The 18352-nt window shown below is 36.2% G+C and overlaps 1 protein-coding gene across 2 annotated transcripts in view; it reads left to right on the forward strand.

The window, feature by feature from the left end:
• The window catches only part of LOC135075331 (uncharacterized), a 90721-nt gene that overhangs the window by 36393 nt on the left and 35976 nt on the right, over window positions 1-18352 (forward strand). For both annotated transcript variants that reach the window (XM_063969748.1, XM_063969749.1), the window contains exon 4: window positions 5456-5546. In XM_063969748.1, the coding sequence (XP_063825818.1) occupies window positions 5456-5546 (91 nt within the window). The remainder of the gene's footprint in view (window positions 1-5455; window positions 5547-18352) is intronic.

Here is an 18352-nt window from a genome sequence, read left to right on the forward strand (position 1 = left end):
AGTTAGTAGCTAGTAGAATTAATTGATTTAGTGGATTATATCTGAGTAGTGGTAATTGTTCAATAGAAGAACAGTAACTATTACAACTTACAATTACAAACACTCATTATAAAAGATGGAACAATTCAAAAACAGTGGAGCTAAATGTGTCGTGCCCAAATTAAAAACCTCTCAGCATAGGCGGTGACTGCGACCTTTAGCCTGCATTTCCACTAAAGCTGAGTCATTGTGAATTGTACAAAGAAAATACCAAGATTAGTAAGTTTTTCCACGACAACAATTAGGCTTAAAGCGGACAATAGCATAATTGGGATTACTTACCCAGTGACTTTTCAATTTTTATGACTCATCAGAATCTCTGGATACAGAGAATCCATCTAAGTATCTCCGTAAACCTATCTAAGTAAAATAAGTTTCAGTAGTTCTTTATTACAACTTATTTAGAAAATTAGTATTGCCTTGCTAACTTAGGTGGAAACGCAACCTTATTCACTACAAATAGGTGACCCTTGCCCTATTTTAGCATAATACTGTATCGGAATAGGTCAGAATAGGTCGGATGTAAGGCACCGTATGGTGCGCCGTAATAATTCTGCACAATGGGGCCTATAAACATGTGCTAATAACAATGCCACCCGGTTTGGGTTTTCCTGATAGGAGTTACGGAAATATTTAATTGAAAATACTTTTTGATTTTTACGGAAGACGTAGCGTGGGCAGGCCTCCCACTAGGTGGACCGCCGATCTGATGAGGGTCGCGGGAGGTGCCTGGATGCGAGCGGCGCAGGACCGGTCTTTGTGGAAATCCTTGGGGGAGGCCTTTGTCTAGCAGTGGACATCTTTCGGCTCAAACGAACGAACGAATTTTTTGATAGAGCTAGAGTTGATATAATATGGCGTGGCGAATAGCTTCTAATATGGTGGGATGAGTTTATGGTTTGGAAACTATAAAGGTGAAATGAAAATCATTAACTTGGCTTACCATATTGGGGACACAATTGGTTATTGGCTCTTGAAGTCAGTGAAACCAAAAAAAACGTAAAAATACAGAAACGATGCAGTCACAGGGGCAACAGGATTTCGAAATCCAACGGGGGGCACAACAGGATTGCACCAAGTTACGAATGCAAAACTTAACTTAGCCATATCACAGGCCCAGAGTCTGAAAGACGTTGGTTGAGAACAAGAAGACATCTCCATGGCAGTAAAGTTCACTATCACACTAGAATACTAGACTATACAATTTGTTGCAAAATAAAAACTATTTCAATTACATAAAAAATACAGTGTTTTGATGTGCCATTGCTTGTATAAACAACTGGAACTGAAAGGATAACACCCACTCAAATGTCTGACGCACGAGGGGAAGAAGGAATATTATCTTTTGTGAATGGACTATAGCTGAAAATCTTAATATTGTAGTAGTGCTTACGAGCATGTCAAGATAAAAATGCTGAGCCTCTTGGCGCAGAGGCTCAGTAATTGTTTTTAGTCTTGTTGTGTTGTTTTTAAATTGTTTTCGTTTAATGTGGGTATTGTGTCAATAAAGTCTTATTCTATTTTGTTCTATTCTATAGTCTGTTTGCAACGTTGAATGAAAATACAGCGCTCTACACTGTAAAACAACATAATATGCTGTGTAACCAAACAAAATGTAAGGTTTATTTGCAAGCAGTTCCGAAGCACCTGGCAACACAGCTATATTTGCTTAGGATTGGTTATTTTGGCACTTGCTTTCAAGCGCTGTTTACTTCACTCTTGCCTGAGAATAGGTAAAGAAGTCCCAATTTATTGAGGACCATTAGGTACAAGCGCTAGGACATCAGACTATAGTTACATTTTGTAGTACAATAATATCTATGCCAACAACATAATTTATGCTTACCCCCGGTTTCTGAATTGATATTCTTGAGCTCAGGGACTCAGGGTGCTCATCTTCTACTTAAGTATGAACTTTTAAGCTCTAGAATAGACTTATTTAGAAAACGAGTACGCTCAAATTTCAATTCAGAATCATCATCATCATCTTCATTTCAGCCATAGGACGTCCACTGCTGAACATAGGCCTCCCCCAATGATTTCCACAATAACCATTCAATTATAAATGATTCAGAATAACCGGGGTTTATATTTGACTTGATGTATCTTCTTATTATAGACGATATTTTGTAAGAGCTCCTGGATTTAATGAATTTAACGGGCAGTTTTTTCCGCTAGTTGCCGTCGATTTTACAGCAGGCTTCTGGTTATCTCTATAATTTTCGCGTTAGGCCCGGTCGAGCGAGTTGGCATGGCTACTACAATACAGTACGACTTAAAACTACTATTTTTCTAGATTGGGATGGCACAGAGCCCAGTTGAACAGATTCTTTCAGATTCTAGATATTTTACAGAATGGTGACCACAAATTAAGTTTTATGTTAGGTAGGTGTCAGTGTTCATAAATAAATCAATCTTTATCAGGCATACCTAGTATACAGGGTGGAATTTTGTAATGCCACCTGGAAGGAAAGTACTCTTATTACTGTAGATAGAAAATTTTACTGAAAGAAAACATTCCTTTATTTTTGAAAAGAAAGAGAACTGCATTCAAAAAATTTCGAAAATTCACTACCATAACATACAATTTTCTGTACATAACTAAAATAATTTAAGATTTTATGGATTTCCTTTCATTTGATTTATCAAGTTTGTTTGAGAGATTTCATTCTTATACTTGACTCTAACGATCGATGCAATAAAAATACAGGGTGTAGTTTTTAACAGATTTTAGTTGATTGGATTCCCGGGTATGGCAAGCTAATTTTTGGAAATCTTTGAATGCAGTTCTATTTCTTTTCAAATATAAAGGAAAGGTTTCTTTGAAAAAAAATTTCTATCTACAATATTAAGAGTACTTTCCCTCCAGGTGGCATTACAAAATTCCACCCTGTATATTTCATTTAGAACTTGAAAAGGGACTGTAATAAAGCATTATCATTTTTCTGTCTTAATTTGAACATTTAATCTTGTCACGATACAAGAATATGTATATTAAATAAACCACCTAATTAGTTGTTCATTAAGTAAATTAAATGAAACAATAAAGATATTAAGATTATGATTATATCATTTTATAATTCAAGAATACTAAAGAACATTTCTCTCCCATTCAAATCTCATGAAACCTACAGAGCTTAAGCTAAGCTTTGTATAATTGAGTTCGTAACTTCATGCACTCCATTTTCCGAGTAAAAAATGGCGAAGGCAAATTAAGTAGTTTACAATACACTCGGCGGAAAGTTGCGCGAAATAGAATCACTTATTCCAAACAGGGTTGGATTCTGGGGGCTTTCGACCGTATTCACAAATATTACTATGAGGTCTCACAGTGCGCGTGGACGCACAGGGTGACACACGAACCAATCACAGATTTGCTGCTTCACTTAAGCAAGCATCGTTTGTGAATACGGGCGTTAGTGTGAGTTTACATCAAAAGTATTCGATTTCGAGTGCGTAAAAAATGACATTAAATGTATGACGGATTGTATACCGTCCCTAGTGGATACTTTCAAGGACTAAAATCTTCATAGACTTTATTGACACTAGTCTCACACTAAGCCCCCTGTTTTTGTCTGTCACAGAACAGTTAATTTAGGGATAAAAACTATCCTATGTCCTTTCTCGGGACCTCAAACTATCTCTATACGAAATTTCATCAAAATCGGTTTAGTGGTTTAGGCGTGAAAGCGTGACAGACAGAGTACTTTCGTATTTATAATATTAGTAGGGATAACACTGATTTCATAAGGATATCATAATGTTCAGGCTTAATATTTAATGCACAGATGATGGCACATCAAGCTGAACATTGATGCCGTTGTAATACTTAGGTGAGATTCTGAGTGCTGACGTCTGTACCTAAGTAATATAAAGTAACAGCCAATAATATGTTGATAATCTATGCAAAATATGATGATTTGCAGTTGAGTACATAAACTAGAATGTACACCAAAACTCATAAAACTATGTATAGTATCACACTATTGCAATAGTGCTAGTGACCATAACTACTATGAGTATTGGTTTAATTACGTCATAATTTCGTTTGTAGTCGCAAGAATAATCCGAGTCCGCCCCTGTCTGCCGGACTGGCCAACTGGCCGGGAGCCAACGACTTTATTCAATCCAGTCGTTCACGTTTAAAGTTCGCCTCTGTATTGCTGCGAAACAAGCCCGATAATTGACCCTAATTAATTAGACATTAGGTCTAATTTGCATTACAACTGGATTTGAATTTCAAATACAAATGCAGGTGTTTGAATTAAGCTAATTTTGAAGCTAAGCATGAGTAGGTATTTAGTAGGGTTTTGACATCACCAGCCAATTTATGTAGTTTTATGAGCTTTTAAAACGCGACTATCTCATAGAATAGGTAAGTATAGCTAAAGGAGTCTAACTATGACTTATTTTTAATTGATTTCATATCTACCGGTTTTCCGGCCGGCCGTCAGTTGCGAACGTACAATGTGTCCTGCCCATTGCCACTTGAGCTTGCTAATCCATCGGGCTATGGCAGCGACTTTAGTTCGTTTAAGGATATCCTCATAATTATTATAAGTTCTAAATAATACTATTATAGAAGGCAATAGGCTTAGGTAGTATAATAGATCCACAATAAGTACCTAAGTAAGAATTGTCAAGTGCGGTTTTATCTTAAACTACGAACACATGTTGTTTTGAAAATATTCAAATTCGATTGAAGTCTGAACTAAAATACGTATAATGACACCACTTGCGCTCGCTGACACCTGACGGTACATTATGCAAGCATTTAAATATTTAACTTGTAATGCTCCACACAGTATGGAAATGAGAGGGATGACAATAATTAATGGTACGCGGTATTCACAACATGTTCCGTAGGCGGGGCTAGAGGTGATGCTGAAGACTTGAGGATAGAACGGCTCTTAAGACAAATAACTATTTGTTAACTATTGAATAGAAAGCATCTGCAGCTGTACAATGTACATGTCACAGTTAGAAACTAACTTAAAAAGAAAATATTATTGTTATCTTATTGTTGTCTTAAGTAACATTTCCTTCAAGCCTAAAGTTAAAGTTTTCGGAGATAGGACTTGGGAGAGAATGATAGGCTATCTTTTGACGCGAAACTAAATCTTGATTTTTTTTTAATTAGAGTTTGCGATTGATCTAAATCTATCTTAAATTATGGTGATCTTTAAATGAAGAAAGCTTGTTCAGGAAAATCACATTAACTTGAATCTTAGCTTAGAAAATGTAGAGCGGGAAAACAGATAAGCAGTCTGCATAACGAACAAAGTTTAGGTAGTAGGGTAAAAGTTGAAATGTCCTATTTCTTTTTACAGATAGAATTGACTTTTAAAAGGTTTTATCTTAAGTCTTCCTCAACCAATGACTGTATCATTTAATATAGTGATGGTTTGTCCCCCAGGTGCCTATGCCGCCGGTACTGCCCCTCGTTCTGCAAGAAGCCGCCCAGCTCCTCGGTCTCCGACAGCAGCGAGAAGCAGGATGCCAACCAGGTCAGTGTAACTTCATTATATTAAAGAAAAACAACGGTTAACCCCTCCAGCTGAGCTAAATGTACGCGTGTAGAGTGGGTTCACCACGTTTGCGCTTGATCGAACTAGTGTTGACAGCCTAATGCTGTTAGATTAGTGTCGCCAATACTTCTTCTTCGTAAAAAGATATAATAGGCTATGCCTCTTTTTGGTAACCGTCTGGTGTGTTGTGTAGGTACACTATTATCCGCTTTGCAATGGAGGGAAGTCGAACCTTAACTTCAAACTCCTCCTATTTTCTTCTGATTAATTTCGGTGCGGATCTAATGACAGTTTAACTTTCCCCAGGACAAACTTAACCTTCAATGGTTAGGTTTTTATTGGCGGTCAAGCTGTAGATCCTGGCTATACAGGAGTTGAAGCGGTGGGAACGAGAGGTGGGAATAGTTCCATTACTATCATCGCAGGTTCAATCCCGTACAATACAAATATATTTGTACAGGAACTGTTAATATTATCTGTTTGTGGGGGTTTACCACATACCTATTGTAAAATATATGTCTATGAAAACGCAGATGAGAAATATTGTGTTAGCAGACCAACAGGTTTTCAATTTTCGTATTGTAAAATCGATCCAGCCGTTTTCAAGCGACGCGCTCAGCATCAATTAATATTTATACTATAGATAAGTATTCCTTACAAGTCAAGTTTTTATGGCAAATTGGAGTTTAATGCCAAAATTGCATAAGGTAATTATAACATAATTGGTATTAGCAACACAAAAGCAATATTTCGGTTTTAACAATTGCAATATAAAATAAATGTCAGTGGTGATGCACGTCGATTTAATTACAATCAATTCATTACAGCATCAAATTTAAATGATAAATGAAGCTCGTAACACCATTTATTTTAAATTTATCAGCACGTTTCTGGTTATTGCAACTTTGAAATGCACTCGAAATCAAAAGTTTCATGGGTTTGGTGCTTCATCTAAGTAGTCTAATGGTTAGAGTTAGGTTGAATTTCGATGTCCAACAGGGACGCACATAGCTTAAAATATTGGTTTATTGGTGGTTTAATGATTGGTTAGGAAATTACAAGCTGTTGTTAAATTAACCAACAAAATAAATATGATTTTGTTTAGGAAAGCCTCTTAAGGCAGTTTATGCTATATCAGATGCCAATAGTGTCTCATAAAGTCTGATATCAGGGCTGTGTTGTGACCATATGTTACAACTCACACGATACAAGAAGATACGTCCTGTCATTTAATCAAAAAGGAAGCGAGTAAAGTTTTTTTAAAATCAATTTACATACATTTTCGGTATCAAAAAAAAGCCGCATCTGCTCAATATTTCGTATAATTTTCTCATAAAGATCTTAGGGACTATAAGCTGAAAAGGCACAACTTACTTAGATATTCATATAACCAAAACATTTTTGGTTGCTCAAACTCAATTATTAAGTTAGGAAGTAAGCATTAAAAAGATAACTCGAAATATCAAATGGACTAAAATGAAATTCGAAAAAGCTTTTCAAAAGGCCTGTCATAGTATTTCCATAAAGTTCATGCCCCTGTTTAACTTACAATTTCATCCCAAAAGTCATCTACTTATTTTGCCACGATTCATCTTCTTATTTTTAATTAGCTTTGTAGCTATTTTGCGAAACTCTTAACTGTGTTTAGGAACTTTTCTTGCAAAATCTTGGGAAGAGCTTTTACAGTTATTATGTCAGCGTTCATACTTATATGAAGCCTTATAATATCTGCATAAAAAGCCTTTGTGAGGAAGTATTTTGTCCTGGGAGAGGGTTGCGGCGATCTAAATAATAAGGACCTTTATATACTTACGTTATCTAGGTCTATATACTATGACAACTATGGCCGAAATAAAATGTTATGAATACAGAAATGTTGGGAGAGATGAGAAAGTGTATATTTATGTATAAATTCAACTAGGTAGGCAGAGTTAGTTATCAAGTGGTATTAAGTAGATAGGTACTCGTAGATGTAGAGTCTTGGAATCAAAGAAATATAATTAATATACATACCTACATAGGATAAATTAACGAATTTGTTTTTAGTGCTAGCTTTCAGATAAGATAATTGTATTTTATTTTCACAAATAATGTGTCCGTTTATGATATAAACAGGTAACTATAATTCCCGTTCATTTTATTCGCACGAAACAAACATATTATCTTCATAAGAGATTTTACTAGATCATTTCTTTTGATCTCATCTCACACGAAATAATATTTATCAAAGGGAGCGTAATACATTTCTTGGAATACAAATAAATGTAATAAACAACGGGTTACTCATGAGCCCGAGGGTAGAGACATAGTAAAATATGAATAGTAGCACACCTTTGTTAACACCGTAATATGTATTCATACTCGTACATAAACGGAAGTTAATGTCACAACCTTTTAAGTGTGGTTAAATCATGTTTTAAAGAGTATTTTCCTAAAAAAAGTAAAGTTAAGCCTCCCGTGCCTTATGCCGCCTGGCTGTGTTAGGCAATCCGATATATGGATGATGATGATGGGCACTCAAGGCTGCTTAGTGCGCGGGTTCCCATACATCGTCAAATGTTCGACTGGCTGACGCAGCCAGGCTGCTTAGTGCGCGGGGTCACTTAGGCCCAGAACAGACGGTGAAACGCAACTGCAACGAAACTGCAACTTTCTGATGATTCTGATGAATGAACTGAAAGTTTCAAACTGGTTGCGTCATGTGTGGTCTCTCAACGGACGCTATGGCAGAAACTTAGATGCAACTCAAAAGTAACTAGCAGTTGCAGTTTCGTTGCTGTTGCGTTTCACCATCTGTTCGGGGCCTTAGTTTAAAATAACTCGAATTGTTCAGCGATAAATTTTAAGTGTCAGAGAAAGATAGAGGAATAAAATATCTTTGTCAAGCTGGCTCCTGATGTTAAGTTGAAAACAGTCCTGATGTTTTTCTGTAGCGAAAATGCTGCTCATGTAAAATGTTTGCCTTTTAGTTGCCAAGCTTGCTCCTAATAGCAAGGTTATGACTCTACATTGGCTTTGTAACAGCCCTAATGGTTCGCCGTAGCAAAGATAAAGTACTCAGTTCGTACTACTCCTTGTTTTACTGTTGTAGCGTCGAAAGCAATCGATACAACGATCATGGGGCCCAGGGGACGAAAGCTCGAAACTCTTTATAGACAGCTTTACGGCGCTGTCTGCGAAAGCTGACTATCTATATAAAGTTCTAAGCAAATATAGCAGCTAGTAGAGACGTGCCCGCGCGTTTGAAAATAGTTTCAAATTCAAATGCTTTATTGCTATTCCAAACGTTAAATAGGATGTAATTACTGATAGTTTCAATAATTATTCCCATTTTTTTCAACACATTTCATTGATGCTCCCCGCCTATTGGTCGTAGCGTGATGTGTTGTGTAGTGAAGTGTAGTGTAGTGTATGTAGCTTTTAGTCTTCCTCGATAAATGGATTATCCAACACAACATTTATAATTATTTCGTACCAGCAGGCTTACTCAAATGTTTTCTATTCTACTTGTCATTCTAGCTATTCAAAAGCCGATTATAAGTAAGCTGTGTTTAATAAAGTGTACTATATTGTCTATGAAGCAAGATATGGTGGCCAGTAGTTCCTGAGATGAGCGCGTTCAAACAAGCAAACTCTTCAGCTTTATAATATTAGTATAGAAGTATAGATAGGTAATGTTGACCCTCTGCTAGGCATATGAGAGGATGGCTGTATATTGCGCCCGTTTCGGACCCAGAAAGTTAACTGCCGCCCGGGGTGTAATGTTCGTAACGTCTGCTATTGTTGTTATATACTTGTGAACCATTGTGCTACGCACTACGAATTAGTCGCGGGTTCGAATTCTGAAAGGAGCAAAGGTTTGTGTGATAAGTATGTGCACTTGAGTATTAGATGCTGTATAAACTTATACACGATCACTCTATCTCTTAGTGTAGTTTAATTAATGCACATACGAGAGAGTTTTAGTATTACCTATCCGCGTGTCGCGTTAAAACCTGTATGAATTAATTATAATTTACCCTAGTTTTAAGTTAAATTTTACAAGGGTAGGGTTTTTAAAGTGTCTGCGAATACTTTTACATTAAATAAAAGGCCCTATTAACCAACATTTTCCTTGCGATGTAACTTTAATAGTGTATGAGATGATTATTTCGAGACGATGAGAGTTTTTCATTTGTCATAAAGAAAATTTGAAACGAGCTAACTCCGCGATACAAGACATGTTGCTCTAGCCATTCAGCAGGCGTTCGCGTTTTTGTAATCATTTGTTTTCTCAAAGTAAAATAGTTGTACACACGTCCAACAATTTTCATTAGGAGTTGCGGAGCTGAAACAGTGGAGCGAAGAGTTACGAGCGTAGTGCCCCCCGGGGGCCATCGCTGTTCCATCGATTGTAGTTTGTTGTTGAAATTCGAAAGAATTCGATTTAGATTACTGTTTTGTCGGGCTGCTGTATAAATAAAAACATGTACCTAAGCTGTATTTTGACAATAATTATCTTAGATGTCGTCTGCGATTAGATTTACTTACATTTGATGTGATCATCTAAAACTACTATTTAAGTCTAGAAAGAAATCTTGTTTCTAAAATGTTTTCTTCGTCTTCTTTTTGACATCTTGATAGGTCATGAACTTTTGCATTAATTTAGTTACTAAGGTCAAACTAATTTTCAAGCAAAGCTAAGCGAATTAATTAGGAGTAGTTACGCCATTTTGAAATAACTAGTGAAAAGATGAGCAATATTTTGCAATGAAGCTCTCGCTACATTATCCAATTAAACCACGTACATCGGAGTTCGTAAATGCTTAGTCTAGCTTAATACAACTGAGGCTAAATCTACAACAATATTCCCGCCAGAAGTTAAGTGTGCAAATTGCTTGTTATCTCGGAAGCTACATACGTGCCTTACGAATTCGGGGGTAATGAATAGGCGTTTGCCTCCATCGAGTTGATTATAAGGCTGATATTATAATTAATAGTAAAGACACGCGCGCGAAATATGAGTACAACCGCCAACGCCTGTGAGATTGTGTCATGCAATATGTTTCATGTCGTGAACTTTGCTCGAGGTTTAATTTTCAGAAGTTTTCCAATGTTTGATTAGGTTTCGGTTTCTCCAATGTATTAAAACAGAGCTATACTTATAATACTGATAAGTTATGTCGATATTCTTCGAAGGTCTATGTTCCAGGTGAGTAAGAAATATGCCAGTCAAATTATTAAGTTACAAGACTCATGCTTGTTGTTAAGAGTAGTTATATGTAGTTACTCTATAATTTAAGACCTCTGTGTGAAGAACATGAAGCATTTTAGATATGACTGAACTTTATTCCTCAACTTCAATGCATAATATTCATATTTTTCGATACACATGTTGTGTTAATGCAACCGGGCGAGCTGTCTAGTTAAAAATGTATCCCCCAAAGTCTGGTGCGACGTGCAAGGCACTAAATAAAGGGGGAGAAAATAATACGAAAGTTAATTCCGTGCAGACACGTCCTTCATCATCATCATCATCATTTCAGCCATAGGACGTCCACTGCTGAACATAGGCCTACCCTAATGCGCAATGCTTTCCACGTTGATCGATTGGTACTTTTTACTTATTTTCTAAGTAAATATGACCCCGATACGTGTACATACGAGTAGATAATTAACAATATTAGCGATCTTTTCCTATGTATTTGAAACTACATTTTACTTATGAACTGTAAAACTGTTTTTCATCCTGGCTTTCAAAACGATTACGTGTCAAATATGTAAACTGCTACAACCAGTCAAATTGGATTGGTTTGTTGCAATGGGAATGAGATTTACTTAATCCTTCAAGCTCCGCGAATCTAGACTCAATAGATATCAATTGTTATGACATTAATTAATGCCGTCTGGGACTCAATCGGTTAAAAAAGATGTTGGATTAGTTGATAATTAGGCCATGTGAAACCGCCCATCTTTTTTGCGTGCCGCGGCGTGTTCGCCTCAATTCCCAGGCCGTATGTTTCCATCTGCTTACTTATTCAAATATGACACCTAAGACGCGCATTTGCATGTCTACGGACGGGCTTGTGCGTATGATTTAATGCCACGAATTCATGCTTCGTGAGATCCAAGCATCAAAAATGTAGGGACGTGTCTTTGAACTCTGCTGGAAGGTGTTATGGTCCTTTTTTGAAGTTTATTCGAGAATCATTAGCATTGTATGAAGGTATAATATATTAACAAATTACTTATAGACGTTGTATTTAGGTAGAGAAGGTAGGATTAGAAACAGCATTTCTGTTTACGTCTTTAAGGTTTAAGTTTGTGGTTACATCTTTTTTCTCTAATATGGTGTAAGATGGTGAATATGGTGATAGGTTGGAAACTTTTCTATGTTCTGAAAAGGAAGATTTTCAAAGCAACATTTGGATTCGATAAAGTCGCATACTTCTACTGCTGGGATTTGTATGACTCTACAATGTTATTACTTCTATATATTATTTACTCAATTCGGAAACGTAGCGAACCGATAAATACATATGCTCTGTATTATATTACTGCTAATTGTCTTCAGGTATTGTACTGAAACAACTATGCGTTACATAGTGTGGCTGTAAGATCTAAACTTCAACTTGTGCTGGTTGGAACTTACAGTTTAACTGTAATTTAATCGTCAAAAGGACCGTTAACGTTCAAAATTAAAACATTGTTATCAACATCGTGCTGAATCATGTTTTTCTTCAATTCAAAATCATTTAATTCGATCTAATTACAGGTCGACTTAAAATTCAGAGAATTAAGCTGCTCGGCTTGCTCAGAGTAAGTCCTTAACCAATTTCGGCAAACGAAACCACAAGGCAGAACTAGGTTACTGCAAGCAAAAAGTTCAATACCGACGGAGTGCGGTCGCGCTGCATTTTTGGTGCAAGCCTCTAGGGCGGGGCTGTCTCTTTCTAACGTATAAGTGCGAGCGAGACGGCCGGATGCGCTTGACCTATGCGCCTGCGCCGATTTTGGCAGTTTGGCGGTTACTCTGCTAATATGTATTGCTATACTAAGTATAGTTTATATGTTCGGCTTATGTAGTCCCTCCCTCGTTCTAAGGATCGTGACCTCATTGATTGCACACATAATGAGCTCACGGCGTCAGTTAAGGTTAATGCTCACGAAATCTCAGGCTTAGGTATTTTATAGAAAGGTCGTTAAGACGTAATAATTGTAGTATTTGTTTTTTATTTGTGTAATTTTTTGGTTATGAGTACCTAACGCCCGAATTCACAAACAATGCTTGCTAAGTGACGTAGCAAAACGAACGCACAGCGTTGAATAGAGCTGTGTGATTGGTTCATGTGTCTCCCTGTGCATCCACGCGCATTGTGAGACCTCATAGTATTTTTTGTGAATACAGGCGTAAGTTATTTAAACATATATGTATTTCTATACCTACTTTTGCCAAGGGTTAGAGAGTAAGTAAGAGTCCCTAAAACTTTACTCCCATTTTCTTTCGTTTCCAAACGTAAATTCAGAGTGAATATTCGTCATCTATAGATTTAAGTGTTGTGGCTATAAGTCCGAGAATTTTATTATTAAATAAAGCATCAATTAGCCAAGAATTGAATACCAAAAGTACTAATGCAATTCAGTCTTTTTCTAACCACCCTAACTTCAGATTCCATAATAAATTCACTTAGCTTCAGTCAAAATCTTTTTCAGCGAGTTTTCAATACCTTATCATTTATGTAATCTGTTCATTAAATGAGCCATTGTGTAATATTAGCCGTGGCTAACTAAATCAGTGTCCATCTTGGATGCTTAATTAATTTCATCAGGGTAATTAACGCTCCTACTCCGAAAAAATGTAATCTTGACTTTTATTTTATGGAGTTACTGTCATGTTTAAAATCGAGCTTACATTGTATACTACAGGTTTTTAACTTTAGCGTTTCATTACAATTACAATAGAGGCACTTATGTAATACGAGTATACAAAATTACTCCATAAGACTGTCGCGATGAGACCTTTTCAATAAAACTCATTGTTAATTACTGTTCTGTATTTTGTTTCTTAACAACAAGTGAGATGAAAATGTCCCAATTATTTGCTGTCATAAATATAGATACTGGCGAACTGATATCGCCGATTGCGTTTGCGAACTCATACAAAGAAATTTAAAAAGAAAATAATAGGTCATATTTACAAAATGCACACTATTTCTAAATGGTACCATCTAAATTATAACTTTTTATATAAATGACGTTTCGTAATATGACGTCATCAAACAACCTCTAGAAAGGTTCTACTGAATCGCGCAAAAGATGGAGACGGACAGTCTACTACGGCGATCAAATGAGCCTCAGTAATTTGGAATCGACTGAATATTATCAAGAATCAAGATGCTTGATCAATGCTCTTTAAAATTATTTATTAATAAAGTTGCTTCTTATGAATGCTTTATTCAAATTCCAATGTAGTTGTAGGCCCTTTCAGCCCCCCACCACTTTGGTACATATCGGCTGATGCTGAGATGAAGTAGCGGAAGAAACTTAATATTTCAAAGTTAAAAAAGCGAACTTTCTTTAATCTATCCCAAATTCACCTAGCGCCCCAAATATACTCGTAGCTTGCTCTACCATCACTTTGGGACAACATGTCGGCTGGTGCTGACTGAGAAGAAATGTCCGAAGAAACTCAGTACTTCAACGCTAAGTTCAAAAGCGAACTTTCTCTAAATCTCTCAAATTCACCCAGCATTTGTGTAGCACCCGACCAAATAGCGACTTGAAATTACATTCGGAAACTGGTCCGAGCCGCTCCCAACCGGCTTCGCCCAAATCTATAATACCTACATACTCTTCCTATCCTCTAGTACTCACGAATAATCGCCTGCACACAGGCGCACTCACGCGCACAAGTGAGGACACAATTATGCGGTAATGCACATACGGTGTGTTAGGGAGAGAAAAATGAAACAAATGCCAAAATTGCAGCAGCTGTTGTGTTAGTCTTAGAATGAGACCAAGGTTAAGATTATCATGAGTTACTTCAGCAGAGTCCTAATAGCATAGATTTTTAATAGATTAGGAAGACTTTATGTATGGAAATAGGTTTCCTTCCACCATGTTTCTCAGTCAATACGTTATTGTCAAAAAAACCAAAAGAAATATACGGTGATGTGATGTGTAAGTTGCCTATCCGAAATCGATCAAATAATTTTCTTTTCATCGTGACTTCATATTCATACCCACTGGTTCTTCTACCATAATTATGGAAGTTATTAATTGTACGTTCCAAGTGTTATTATTTAAATCAATGATAGCGCCCTGTTATTTCAGCACATGTTAAACTCTCAAACCGTCGCACTCTCACCGATCGTGCTGCGTGCAGTCCACAAATTATTGCCAAAATTTCCCTTTGCCCTTATCGCGCATGTGTGCGATGCGCAAGAGTGGTTCCACACACCACCATGCCTTGCCCATGTGTGCGGCACACAGGGATGCGAAGCCGGTTCCACTGCAGCACACTTAGGGTGCTTATATCGTCAATAGTTATAGTTATATGACCAAAATGTTCGACTACCACCACATTTTGTGGCCCGCAAAGTTCAACCGCAAGCAACATTTGGTATTTGGTAAGTGTACTTTTGATGTTTTAGTTTAGGGTTTTGTAAAGCCGTTGGTAGAGTTGTGGAGATAGTATGTCGAGGATTTAAGTGTGGGTGGAAAATTTAGGAAAATTGCATGTTTGGGAATAACCGCGTTGCTTTAAGAATTCTCATTGTAAAATCACATAATTTAACCACTACTCGAACATGGAATAGGGGATGATCTTTGCAAGTGAAGGTATTTAAGCATAGCGTCCTGAAAAAGGGCCTACATTTTTATACAAAGTTTGAATTTGAACTTAGAAATGAGATTTTATTAGGTCTATATTTTTGGAATTTTATTCCAGAACTTAAATTTTTAGTTCTTTTCACCCAGAATTTTTACTTATTTGATATTGATGTCAATAAAGTTGTTCTTTCTTTATTTATGAAGCTTATTTCAGCAGAAAAGTCCTTTCCAACAGTAACCTATTCAAGGCAGACTTTTGTGCGACAACAAAGGATGTTTATTCTAACGCCTACACAGTAAGGGCAGGTGAGAAAAAGTGTATTTCTCATATTCCTGAATGCTGGCACTTTCGCAGGAAACGAAGGATTACTTACGCGCTCGGCGAAACTACGGTTGAGCGATGAAACATTCTTTTGCTTAAATAAATATCTCTCATGTTCAAACCATGGTACAACGAGCTATATTTTGTGGCATTATGTGGCCGCCACTAACCGGTCGTGGAATTATTGTGGGAGGCCTATGTTCAGCAGTGGACGTCCGATGGCTGAAATGATGATGATGATTAATGTAGTTGTTAGTAATATGTTATTGTGAAATAAAATGGTATATCGCTTGATGTGCTTGCGGCTGTACCTCACATGTGACACCTTTCTAACGCCCGTATTTCACAAACATTACTATGAGGTCCAACAGTGCGCGTGGACGCACAGGGTGACGCACGAACCAATCACAGATCTCTGTTCAACGCTGTGCGTTAGATTTGCTGCTTCACTTAAGCAAGCATCGTTTGTGAATACGGCCGAAAGCCTTTTTAGTTCATTTCATACGCAGTGGGGGTTACTGAAATTTTACTGACGAAATGACGTTTTTAAATATTACAAAGAATTTCGTGGACGCCTTATTAAATTGAAGGTATTCCTAATGTCGACTTCTATATAAATCTATTAAATAAATCATGTTGATAATCATCGAACAATTAAATACTCAAAGTGAGTTCGTCGAAAAAACATCACCCTCTTTCGCTATTCAGCAAGTCGCAAAATGACATTGTTCCGGGTTAATTATCGCTTTGTTAATTAATTTAATTTGCAATCATTATGTCATTCTCACGGATTGCGCCTTCTGCAGCGGGCACAATGAAATATACTCGATCAGCAAGATAATGATGGTAATGGGAAATAAATTATTTGGCTTTTTATTAAAGAATGCGCCCATAAATCAGAGATTTTTAAGCTGTACTATTGCAATAAAATAGATGAATGAATTGTTTAGTTTTAGAACAATACATTTACGAGTATTTTTGTCCTTTTAAAATGATAATAAACATGTATTTCTTCTGATCTTTAGTATGGTATTTTACTGATCGTTTGACGATATACACAGGTCTGTATGAGACACATAGAAAAAGACTCATAGTAGAGGACACATTAAGAGCTAGGAATATGCAAGTATAATCTTGTAATAATATGAATCTTGATAAATTGTCCAAAGAAAAGTATCAGTTAAGCTGGCACAATCTTGTTAAACCAAAATCAGCTTGTCCTAAGTTTTAATTAAGAGAATATCAGTTTACAGCGTTTCATCGGTGTTAAGAATAACGATAACAATGTAACCAACTAACGGAAAAGTTTTAAGATGGAATTCTACGGCCACAAAGAGGTGTTTGGTTGCTTCTTTAATGATATTCCGTTTAGCAAAAGTTTCTTGAGTTTCGAAAACTACAATCCATACTTTGAATAAGTATTATCAAAATATACAAACTAATATCGTAAATACGAAAGAAACTTTGTTACGATTTCAAGCTTGAATGGCTACACAAATATTTAAGAATATAAAAGCTAGTTTAAGAATATAAATGTTCTCATGTTGACGATGAGACACCTCGTTAATTGTTTAGATGATAAATAAAATGTTTGCGATAAAGGCATCCTGTAACCAACTGAAATCTGTTAGCAAATTACTGAGTCTTTGTAGGAATGTAGGATCTATGCTACTTAATATTATAAATGCGAAAGTAACTCTGTCTGTCTGTCTTGCTTTCACGACTAAACCACTGAACCGATTTTGATGATGAAAGGACATTGTCAGAAACCGCCTTAGATTCCTGGGCACAGCAGTAAAGTATCAAAATTAATCTCTTACTTTTTGAATACTTAAATATTAATTAGATTGTAACGGACACATGAGGATTAAAAAATGAAATAATAAAAGTATTTTATATGTATTCCATAATACTATGACGACATCCGGACATTTTAGGGCGTGGCCTGCTCCATATCCTATGAAGTTCCATAATTTGTGTCGATAAAATCTATGTAAAATCGGCACAAGGCAATGCCGTACTTCATTGTTAGGAATCCATGTAATAGTGATGTTGACTGCGGTCATCATAGACAATAAGATACCGATCTTGTAAATAAAATAAATCGTCCAAATTGCTACAGTATGACTAGATTTTAATTAAAAGTTAAAAATATATTGCACGATACTACAAGAAGCTATCTAAAATAAAAAGAATTGTGATCATAACACTGATATAGACAATGACAACAATATGGGATCATCTTTAATATATCTGTTACAGTTTCAAAATTCGATGAAAAATCCAATGCCGCTTAAAGTGAGAGAAATGTCTAAAGTTCTAATAGAATTGAAAGTTTTATTCGCTCAAAATGCTTATAACAATAATTGGTAATACATTTCAAATATTAAGTACCTTTATAATGTATCGATAGAACCAAAATGATATCCTCTCAGCTTGGAAAGGGAAAACCCAGGATTGGGGGAGCGCTCCAGGCAATTTTTAGAACATTTCATAGGTGGTAGTAAATAATATTTATTTTATTATTAAAATTGTATATTTTGATATTGATAAAATTGAATATATCTTTCGATTCAAATACCGAATATTTTTCAATCGATAATAATTATCGAGAATTGTTAATAATATTCAATTAAAAGTTGTTCAATCCCTA

This window comes from Ostrinia nubilalis, chromosome 10 (genome assembly GCF_963855985.1).
Source record: "Ostrinia nubilalis chromosome 10, ilOstNubi1.1, whole genome shotgun sequence".
Taxonomy (NCBI): Eukaryota; Metazoa; Arthropoda; class Insecta; order Lepidoptera; family Crambidae; genus Ostrinia; species Ostrinia nubilalis.